Source organism: Amphiura filiformis, chromosome 9 (assembly GCF_039555335.1).
Source record: "Amphiura filiformis chromosome 9, Afil_fr2py, whole genome shotgun sequence".
NCBI classification, from domain to species: domain Eukaryota; kingdom Metazoa; phylum Echinodermata; class Ophiuroidea; order Amphilepidida; family Amphiuridae; genus Amphiura; species Amphiura filiformis.
Genome location: NC_092636.1, coordinates 36,244,141 through 36,256,104, shown reverse-complemented (window position 1 = coordinate 36,256,104; position 11,964 = coordinate 36,244,141). Strand labels below are relative to the sequence as shown.

Here is an 11,964-nt window from a genome sequence, read left to right as displayed (position 1 = left end):
TACACATAGAAGTAACTCCATTTAGCGCCACATTGAAATCAATGGCCAGTAAAACAGACTTAACTACGTAAGTTAATGTGGACCATTATCTTTAAACTCATAATAGTCTCATTTTTCTCAGAATGGACAAAATGGAGTTACGTTACGCCTTTGTGTCAATGACCCTCGACATGACTTTCAATGCAACTTTGTATCCATTATTATTAGTTCTGTGGTTTGATAGAATGAACAAATGTTAATTTTAATAAAGAGCAGCAAGCGCAAAAAATTGAAAAAAAAAAAAAAAAACAGTGCATCTGGCTGGATTCGAACCGGCAACCTTTGTATTACTAGCAAGACGCTCTAACAAACTGAGCAACAGAGGCACACTGGAGAAAAGTGGAAGATTGAAATTTATAGTGTACACGTAGTAAGGTTCAAATGATGTTCATCACATTTCTAGTGGGAAATTTGTTCATCCTATCAACCCAGAGAACATGTATTTGTTATAAATATGTAGTTCTGATACCTTCCGCTAGGAATATGACGAACATCATTTGAACCTAAATTACCTTCTCTTCTCCAGGGTGCCTTTGTTGCTTAGTTAATTAAAACTAATAATATGAAGGTTACCGGTTCTAATAATATGCACATCGCAGGTTCAAATTCGGCCAGATGCACTGGGTTTATTGGGGCGGGTGGTTTTCAATGTTGATGTGCGCTGGCTGCTTGGGTACAGATCAAAATGTATTCAATATACATTGTAGTATGCCGTACATCATTATAACACAAATGTACATTTTTAAAACTGTTCTCTTTTTGGGTTAAATTACATGTAAGCAAACTGTTTCAATGATTCTACTCCATGAACATATGTGACTCCTCGCCACAACTGAGCCCGGATGTCGCCAATCATCATTTTTGAGATATTCAACCAAAATATTCTGCTTGAAATTAGCTTTAAAATGATGTATATCATGTCTATAGTACTTGACATTTAAGTAGTGAAAAATCAATAAAACAGTCAATAAATCCTTTCTTTCCTATTGTTTATTGTTAAGTTCGATGGAGCATATCTCAATAGTGGCACTGGCGACATCCGGGCTCAGTTGTGGCGAGGAGTCACATATGTGGATTTATATTGTAACATGATATTAGCAATTTAACATGTAATTGGGGCATCAATTATATGATCAGTCCCTTTGGCTTCCTCAAGACACACGATCAAAGGCATTGCATTGTAGCATCTGATGCAGTACAAAGTGATTGCGCTCTACAGATATACCACCTTTGATCACACATGTACCACACAGTAATGTCTTGAGGAAGCCAAATGGACTATAGCGTTTCAAACAGGTGCATCTGTAGCATGTGATGCATTACCAAGTGATTGCACTCTACAGATAAACTGCCTTTGATCGCACATGTATATCACACAGGAAAGCTTGTCTCATGGAAGCCAAATGGACTGTACCTAGTGTTTCAAATCACAGCAGCTGAAGGGAGTATCCCATCATGCATTGCAGTCTATCTGCTTGCTCCATAGCAAATGTATACAAAATATCAACAAGAGCCGCTTAGATATTGAGAGCTACGGATAGTTTTACAATACTTTAGAGATCATATTTTTTCAAACAAAAATCTAAGCTCCCCTGATATAAGCGAGTAATCAGTAATGGAAAGTTGAAGTGAGGGATTTTGTGTACACTTTCTATGGCACAAAGAGTTTTATTATGGTACTGCAGAGCATGGTGGGATACACCTATCAGCTGCTGTGATTTCAAACAGTGGAAACTAAACTATGTGGGCCTAAATGTTTAACTAATGTCCAGAATAATAATTACAAAATATAGTACTGTCACTACTGTGTTCAAATTACTTCCGATGTCAGAAATATATTATACAGAACTAAATATTTCAGTTTCAAGTTGAGGACACCAGTTGCGGTCCCAGTTTACTGAAAATCCATTTTATTATGGTAACAACGCTTGCACAGTATTTTTGTGGGACATGAGAGCACATCAGACATATCAAATTACATTCCGAATATGAAGAATGTCCTTCTGGTATCAAATTACTTTAATTTTTTTTTTAATTCGCGAGAAGAGCATTCCTCGCATTCAGAATACATTATTCGATATGTCTGATGTGCTCACATGTCCCACAAAAAATACTGTGCAAACGTTGTAACCAAAGCCCTTTAATGGATTTTGATCAAATATGTAGCATCAAACCAAAACACAGTATATTTGTCACTACATTGGAACTTTTTCCAAGCTAACACTTAATACATGTAATGTTACTACATCAATCAATATCGTAGCAATACACAATTGCAATTTATTCACCCACTCTGCCAGTCAGCATACATGCACTGTTAAGTTTTTATGGGCCTGAGCTCTCGGTCCTACGCCACTTTCGATTTTGCAGTGACAGATTTGAATCGCATTGCTAACCTAATCACAGGGGGTCGAATACTGACACGTAGAAGAGCAATCTGTGTATGCAGGCAACGCAAACAAGTAAAGGCACTGATTTGAATCTGCCACTGCGCAATCAAAACATGGCGTTACTCAAGATTTAAGTATAAAATATTAATAAATTGCTAGTTTAGAACAAAGGAGTGACATCTCTACAAAGAGCTCTTATCTACACAGAATATCAAAACAAGAAATTTTAGGGAATAAACCACAAGATCCATGAAGCCCTACTGGTACAACAAAATTGACAGGAGGGTGTTGAAAAACGGTGATTACATACATGCATCATCAATCATGTACACTTTCCATTTTGTTACAAATGTGGATGGAGGTCAAGCTGATAACAACAGTTTTGGTGATGAGACTTCAACAATCTTTTGGCCCAGTTTTTTGGTTTGTTCCCTTACAATTACAGTAACAACTACATGCACTTTTAGCACATCCATTTAATTTTGTTGTGGCACAATTCAATTTGTTGTAATCCATCAATGTGAAATAACTGATTGATACATACATGTATACTGCAGCAATTCCTGATCAACATTTTTACACCAGTGTAAAATAGTTTATTTTTAAATAGATGGGGCTTACTTTGTACAACATATTTCATGACTGGTAAATAGATCCAAAAGCAAATGTTTTCTGCTTGCCATCGGCAACAAGGGGAATAAAATGAGACATGCTCATTATAATTATTCTTTACACATCCCCAACAAATACAATGAACACAAACATACTTTCCATGCAGGCCTCGAAATAAGGCAGAATTTCTGAGGGCCATTTGGGTCCTTGATCTTAAATGTTTGAGGGCCCTCGCAAATTTTTGTGGGCCTGAATTTGGGCCATTGGTTTTAACCTATGAACCCCACAAAAAAGTGAGAAAAATTGCCACAAATTTTGCGGGCCATTTGGGCCCACCGTATGTGTCATTTCACTGATTTTCGGGGGCCAGGACCCTTGGGCCCTCTTTATTTCGAGCCCTCCATGCTTTCCAGTTCCAATGAGGGTAATCCATGCTGGCTAAAGAAAAATATGTGTTTCTTGTGTGTAGGTGCACCAAAATCCAAAATGCATGTTGTTGTTGATGAATGTGTCAGGATTTATGATGACACAACTTTCAAATCCAAATTACATGTATGTTAGATTTATTTTTACCTTAGATTTCTCAATATCAACAAAATGTGGTAGATGAGCAACCCTTACAAGAAAGAAACTAGTAGCCCTGCCATGGATTTTGTTCTGGAGGTGTGGGACACCAGCTCCCGGTAATCTAACTTCATATCCTCCTCCTGCATTGCCTATTTGTACCGAATCCATCACCACCTGTTGAAGACTCCTCTTGGTGGATACCAACAAGTATCGCTCCACATCTTTCCCATAGGATTTACTCTTCAGGTTAAATTTGTGTGCAATGGTGTGAATCTGCGCTCTCTCATCTCTGTTCAATGATGATGGAAAGACAAGAGGATCTTGATTTCCGGATGAGATGTAATCTTCAATGATCTTTGTCACCGCATCCATGTTCAGACCCTTCTCTGAGAAACCTAAACCTTCTCGGCGTATATGCTCAATTGGGATTATGGGCTGCGAGATTCCAGACCCACCCTTTCCAAGTCCCCCTTTGCCGGTCCAGCCCATTATTTTCAGCATTTTATGACCAATATTCCCTTCACTGATAACTTTAGAAGAACTGGGCAAGCCCAACTCTGTTTCACCATCTTTCACAATGTGTGTCAATGGAATTGCTGCTTTTTGGTCAACCTCATAACTACGGTTGTTGCGCTGCACAAGCGGACATTTTTTTGCAGAAACTCGACTGCCACTTTTGCGGCACAGTGCTTAACCCTCTTTTGTTCTTCATGAGTGGCAAAGCCAATCAACACCCCATTCAGGATACACTTGCAAAGCCATACTTCTTCACCATTCACTGGAATTTTGGTGTCACTTACTATAATTTCTAGCTTGGATCCTCTGTTTGTTTGTGATGAGTTGACTAAGGTTTGGAGATCTCGAAAATCTTCTGGTACATTTTGATTTGTTTCAAGCAAGACAAAATTTGCAAATGGGTCATCAGGATCAAATGACCCAGTACCACCTTCATGAGCATTTGGTCTATATTTTTGCTTGTAACTTTGACTTTCATCTTTCAACCATGGGAGTGGTACCACTACCATCTCTTTATAAAACTCCTTGCCATTTGGACTGGTTTTCTTTTGCCGATTGATGGTTAAACTTCTTGGATTCATCAAATTGTTAATACATTCGTCTGCTGCGTTATTCTTAGCTACCTTCTGAGCCATCCCTTTGGGTGCATTATAGGTTATCAACTTCATATCATCCAAATAAATATTCACAATCCAGCTGTCTCTTTTCTCTACTATTTCCCCATCTTCCTCAACAGGTACAGTCACTGGAATACACTCAACTTCAAACCGCTTATTACCCATTTTCTGGGCGCCATTGCCTAGAATTTGCAATGGTTGATCGAAACAACAGTTGGGTCTTTGACACAACCAATCTATTCTGTGGGCAAGCTCCTTGAGCTTGGCTCTGTCTTCATCTTCGTCATCATTTGGTGCACGCCGCTTTCTGCCATGACGACTATCACTTGTGTACTGAGATGACTGTTCATTGCCCCATGTACTTGTAGCTGCTTGTTGCATGAGGTTGGCTACACCACCCAACATACTCCCTGTTGCTTGTGGAGACCCCTGCGGTACAGCTCCCAATGACCCACTACCTACTGGTGCTTGCTCTGGCCGATTTGAATATTCTCTGGTATTTGCAGGTTTTGATTCTCTGCCCAATGGGATTTGTGGTGTCACTTCTCTGACTTCAACACCTGCAGCCAATTCTCTCACTCTCTCCATAAGCTCAGGCTCGTATCTTCAAGAGAAATAAGATGATAAAATGCCTGTCAGTCCACAGTTTGCCACTTATTTGTCAATTACATTTTGAATTGCTTGCCATGTACCCAACATTTTCATCTCTTATACATCTACAATATGCACTGATATTAAATTTTATGGTAAAATCTGATTTGAACATACTGAACTGATTACACAGGCATGAGACTGCACTTTCCTAAAAAAAACTGAAAAAACTGAAAATGCGCGTGAAATTGGGCAATGAATAAGTACCAAAAACAGGCTGAAATTAAATAAAGTTGCGGAAATTTTGACTATAAAAAACTGAATTCAGTTTTTAAACTGAAAATTCTCATGCCTGATTACACAAAGAAATGTAGAGTTTTTATCATGTGGCAATGAGTAGTGGTATAAGAAATGAGACTGTTTTAAAAGCATGTATACATGACATACTGGACATGTTTTGAGTGTCTTTCAAAGTGTTTTGTGCCAAAAATGAATGGCCAACATCATTTTTTCTTTGTGAATGCAAGTTCATTTCTGTCCACATCAATGCCGGCTGCTAGCTCAGTGACTTTTTCTGCAAGTTCAGGCTGATATCTGGAATTGAAAATCACAAGTAAATTTTAAATTCAATGAAAATCCAAAGTGCAAAATGTACTACCAAGTTTGAGGGGATTTTGGGCCAAATTTGACCTCACAGATGAACTTATCAAGTCTTTGCCAAATTCTAAATATAGTACATACTTTTATACCTAAAAACCAACAATTTAGCAGTTATGAGGCTTGAAAGTTTCCATAATTCCAGGGTTCAGACCAACCCGGGGGCACTTCCATAACAGATGTGCATCATGTGCCTCGGGATAGACCCCTTTTCAAACCGGCTTGTACCCAATGACCCCTTTTTGTGTTATGGTCCTACCTATTATCCAATGACCCCCTTTTTAATTACCAAATTTAGGTGGTATTTGTGTCCCCTCCCCTAATTACGCCACTGCAAAGGTCATAAATTCAATAAAACATAAAAGTGCTAAATGCACTGTAAGCTTTCAGAAGTTATGGGATTTGTTATTATTATTTAAATCAGGCTTTTGAACGATACAATAAAACTGTATATTGTACAATATTTGCAAAATACCGGATGCAATACAATATTTTTTAATATTGTATGTGTATCAGCGTATCGTCATGCTACAAGACGTTACCATGGTGACAGCACCAACACGCCATGATACAACAGCACAATAATACAGACACCGTAACCGCTCACAGGAGATTTCGTATTGTATAAACAAGTAAAATCACAAACTTAATTCGCGGCAATTCTGGATGATGATACATATAATTGGGAAATATAATCCACAACAAATAAACCTATACATGTACAATATAATTATAGTACCGAAATTATCTTTCATGCTTTTGGAGAGTAAAGAGCAGAAAACAAGAAGGTCAAAAAGGTCATTTTACATTACAATACCCCTTGGTTAAAGTAACCCGGTGGCTATTAAATACAAATTACGATGACATCGATTATTCGATGTCTTGACCTCATTCACAAACTGTAGGTATGCTAGGTGAATTCAAATTTGCCATCAAACTGCATCATTTTATATATCAAATCAAAGCCCTTGAGTAAACAAAGCCAAAACTGAAAACCATTTTTTCATAGCACTTTCCGTAGCAAAGTTACATCTTGTCAAAGATTGACTTTCATCAAAAAGTTTCAGCTAGCAAAATTCCCCAAAACGACATTTCGGGGGTGTTTCTAGATCTTAGTCTCATTATGATAGCAGCTTTTTTAATGGAACTGCTATCCAAATCCTCTAAAATTCCATGTGCGAGTGACTTATCACCATAAAAATCATATATTTGGGTCAAGTGAAGTATAGAAAACATATTTATGTACGCTTTCCTTCTTCGCCAGTTGTTTTAAATTTCTATGTAAATATGCATTGACATTGTCGGCGAATTTGGCTGACTAGCAAATGTGTTAACTAAGGTTTGCCTGGGTTACCTACAAACTGAGTGATAGTATCTCATCTGTCCAAACTTAGCCTAAGCCTTGGTAAGCTTAAAATTTCATTTTACCGCATAGCAAAACCCTGAATAATAATAATAATATTGAATATTATTCTCGTGTGATACAAGAATATATTGCACTCGATAGAAAAATATATTCTTGTACATGTATCACACTCAAAAGTCAAAACAAAGGCAAAGCCATTCAAATTCAATATTACACATGATACATCACCATGATCACTAGACAGTTGCCTTTTGTATCTCTTTCCTTGTTGGAAAGGTATAACGTTGTGGAGATAGGAACATGTACGACCATCCGGGACCTACTCTGCCATGTTTGGCTGAGTAACGCCACGTTGAACACGGTCTTTTGTGCCTATGTAAATTATCCTCTGACAGGTATTGTGTTGAGAAATGACCTAACGACTTTCACGTGCTTGGAATTGTACCATTGACATTTATCAAATTTTGACGCTCGGACAACGATCGGATCTTTCTATATATGCAGATCATATTCGTTAGCCTGATATCTGGCCTTTAAACTTACCAATATTCTTCAGTAACTTGGTCATACTTCTTTACGGTATGAAATAGACGACATTTGTGTGATATTGGCAATGTCAAAGGTTACGATAATTTGGACTATTCTACTTTACGGGGGAGTCCGAAAATGAACTTTGGCAGGGCTGAAATGCATTTTTACTAGCGCAATCTCTGTTTGTAACTAAAGCATTTGGAGTTCCAAGACAATCCAGCGTGTATTTTTTATTCCAACGGGCGGCGGCCGGTCGGACATGCGCGAAGTTATTCTCGCTTTATACAGGTGTTTTACGTTTCATGTTAATTTACTATTCCTAGTCCACTACTCCGTCATTTATCCACCCCACAAGTAAATGGACATGACGACCCGAGATGTGGCGAGGTCAGATGCGGTTGCATGATGGTAATTGAAGACCGAATTAAAAAGACTAGTTTGCGCCTGACGTCAGGGCAAAGGCGCGACGTGATTGGTTACTGACCTGCGCGCAGTACGGCATTTTTGGTCTGGTTGACAGGACGCCATACGCAAACTAGTCTTTTCAATTCGGTCTTCAATTAATAGGGAAGAGTTCGCATCAGGTCAAGAGGTCAAATGATGCCAATGATGTAAATAACGGAAGAACTGAACAATTCCCTCCCAGTAAATGCAAGCGTTTTCACGGCAAATCAACAGGGATCGTCGAATTGAAGGTAACACAAATGGGTACAATATGTTGGTCAATATTGAGGTTCATTTAAATAGGTAGGGAAAGCGTGCATAAATATGAAAAATATGTTTTTTCAAATGGAATTTTACAGCTCTTGCGGTGACCCACGAACACAATGAAAAGGTCAATTTTCATCATTTATTTGTTCTGTTGCGTTCAACCATCTCCAACAATTTTTTCAATGTAAGTGCCTCTGGCCCTAGTGGAAGTAAAAACGGATACTATCAAACAATCATTTTTCCCCAAAACGGTAATCACCTGGAACAATCTACCCTACTCAATAATACAAATTCAAGACCCTGCCAGCTTCAAAACTGCAGTGATGGAACACCTAAGAAACGACTAATCAACCCATGCGCACACCAATTCCTACACGCCTGGTTCCAGCTAGGGAGCGTTGTGTAGTACCAACTACAGATACAGATACAGATACTATCATGGCCAGAGTTCTAGGGCTAATGATCACATGTAAAATTCGTTATGGTTATACTTACTCGCAACCGTCAAACTCCATATTTGCCCATACTCTGGACAAAGAAACTAATTGACGTTCAGGATAATCACCCCAGTTGTTCATTAAAAACGTTTTACGAGCTTCCCAGTGCTTTTGGGGCTCGTAAATCTGTCGAAATTGTTCGACATACTGGGCCAAATCTTCTCCTGAATTCGTCGCCATCGTCACGTTTTGAGGAAATTCCTACTTCAAAATTTAGTAGGAGCACCATTTTCAGAGAGTATTTTCTTCGGGAGTTCGCAAATCTCTCACGCTGCGATTCAGACAGCTTCAGACGATGGTGGCCGGGCGACAAAAAAATAAAACCCTGTTCTACGGGCCCGATTTTGAACAAATTGGGGAAAAAATGCTGTACAAATATGAAATGAATGCCAACCCAAATTTCGGAAATTTCAGGAACAATTTTTGGGGTATTTTCTCAAATTGCAAATTATTTACAGATTTTGGTTATTTTTTGGGTCATTTCCAAAAACAAAAAAAAGGCCGAACGACCGACCCTACTTGAAAGGTCCGTCCGCCCGTAGAACAGGGTTTCTTTTTTTTGTCGCCTTTCCCCCAGGTAACAGTGCTGGGGTAAAAGTTTTATCACTAAAATGAGCGCAAAGGATGGATCTACGATGGCATAAACACGTTTTTTTATGACAGATAAAAAAAATCTTATGGGGTAGGCTAAGGGTCGCTACAACCCAACCCCTTTGTACCGTAGTTCTAGGGTTTAGGGACCGTTCACAAACACTTGCAACTGCCTAACACCAACACTATTTTCTATGGGGTTGACATATATTTTAGCCAAAAGGGGGCCCTGAAAATATTTTAGGTCCATAAAGCTAAAGGATCCCTAAAAAATTGTTATTTTGTTTTTACATCAGGCCCCCTAACACGTGCATGTGAACGGTCCCTAAAAAAACTGGACAAAAAATCACTACACCCATAAATCAAATGCGTTGAGCCAAGTGATGATTTTGTTCATAGATATCAAATATCAATGTAGTATTTGTATAGTTTCTACTCCATCATTGTCCAGACGGGGGATGTCATTTTCTTCAGAAGGGGTCATGAATATGTCTGTGACCGGAGTCAATTTTTTTATGTTTGGCAAAGAATAACCAAATTAAATTTGACCAAAATTGTATGTTGAAGCTTAAATTTAACCAGCATGTTATAATTTGACATTGAAAAGATTCTCCACTCTTTTGAACATTTCAGTATATCCATTAATTGCTGCATGATCTAATCTCAAATCTACACCGATTGCTTTGGCAGTTTTTTAAACGTTTTATTTAGTAGTCCAGGGCATTATTTCAACAACAAAAATTTAATTTACTTTTAATCCTTTATGACCCGGGTTTATGACACACCACTCTGGGCCCTGGCTCCCAACTCATAAATAAAGGAGACAATTCAACAGCTTTTTGCATTCAAATTGTTTTTAAAAATCATGTTTTCCCATTTTGTCCAGAAACAAATGTCATTCAGTATCTTCCTATGTTAGCATTCTACATCAAGACGTGTGCACATGGGAAAAGGGGGACCTATTAAAAATGCCCAAAAAATCTACTGACACATTTCTAAGGGTTCCCCATTTTTCAACTTTACCTAACTTTGGGCTCCCAATTTTCGAGAATACCCAAGGGCAATCTCGAAAATGGGGAACCCCTAAAAATTTGTCAGTAGCTTTTTTGTGATGATTTTAAGGGGTCCCCGTTTTCGAGACTCCCAAGTGCACATCTCTGCAGTAGAACATTATCTTGATGTATTCAAAATGAAAAATTCTTTAGTAAGAAGCATGCTACATGTAGTTCCAGCAAAAACTATTTAAAACAACTGTATATAAATTGCCCGGTGGGTTCAGTCTTCACTGACAATGTGTACGCATGATGGTTCCAATTAGGGGTACTTTTCAAGAAATGTCCGCGGAATTTTCGAGGACAAAATTGTTTGCGATTGTCCAAATTAGGGGTGTTTTGGAGCAAAATTGTCCTTGAAATGAAAAATAGGGTGTATTTCTAGGACTTTCGTCCGCTGCTTTTACCGCTACAGTTTTCGTTATTGTCCTCATTTCCCGTGAAATAGGGGGAAATTCAAAAGCGCCCTTGAAATGGTAAAAATAGGGTATTTATTTCGAAAAATGTCCTCGATTCCTCGTTATAAGGGGGTAAAATGAAAATGCGTCGTCAAAATGATAAAAATAGGGGAGGTATTTGGGGGAAAATTGTCCTTGATTTCGCGCAAAATAGGGGGTAAAATTGCTGCAAATGTCCTCGATTCCCCGTGAAATAGGGGTATTTTCAAATCCTGGAACGGTCATACGTCCTACCTTTAAATACAAAATGAACCCACCGGGATAAATTGATTTGAGACGGAAGCATGACCTATAAAAACAGCACTACAAAGTCACTCATTTGTTTCACACTTGTATAAAAAGTATTTATTCACAAATCATCTTATCAATAAGCAATTTGCAGAACTAAAGTTGTCCGCATCAATTTCCAGTGAGCCAAAATGCATGTTTTTTGTACAGTATACATACGACAGTTTCATTTGTTGTTCCATGTTGCTACATGTACATGAAATACACAATTGATAAACTACAGCAACTCAACATATTCCCAGTTCTATAAGCAATCCGTGTATACTACATGTATGGGGTTCACAGGCATGAGAATGAACTATTGAAAACCTGAACGTTGTAAAAAAAACACTGAAAAGTAGCATGAAAATATGGCCAAAAATAAGACCTAAAACAGGCTAAATATAAATAAAACTGTAAATTTGGACAACATAAATTCAAGTTTTAACCTCAAAATTCTCATGTCTGGGTTCATGCAAGTATTTGCTTAACTAGTGCCCTT

At 38.2% G+C, this 11,964-nt stretch overlaps 1 protein-coding gene across 2 annotated transcripts; it reads right to left on the bottom strand.

Annotated features, from left to right (window-relative positions):
• Positions 1-284: 284 nt before the first annotated feature.
• Positions 285-9,298, bottom strand: LOC140160941 (uncharacterized). 2 transcript variants are annotated; one of them, XM_072184290.1, is made up of 3 exons: positions 9,093-9,232; positions 5,685-5,926; positions 285-5,513 (listed from the first exon to the last, which is right to left on the bottom strand). In XM_072184290.1, exon 3 carries the CDS (start codon positions 5,327-5,329, stop codon positions 4,193-4,195), a length of 1,137 nt encoding a protein of 378 aa, XP_072040391.1. In that variant the 5' UTR covers positions 5,330-5,513; positions 5,685-5,926; positions 9,093-9,232; the 3' UTR covers positions 285-4,192. The 2 variants fall into 2 exon arrangements, with proteins under 2 accessions (XP_072040391.1, XP_072040390.1); XM_072184289.1 differs by lacking the exon at positions 5,685-5,926 and having other exon boundaries at positions 285-5,345; positions 9,093-9,298.
• Between the last annotated feature and the right edge of the window lie 2,666 nt (positions 9,299-11,964).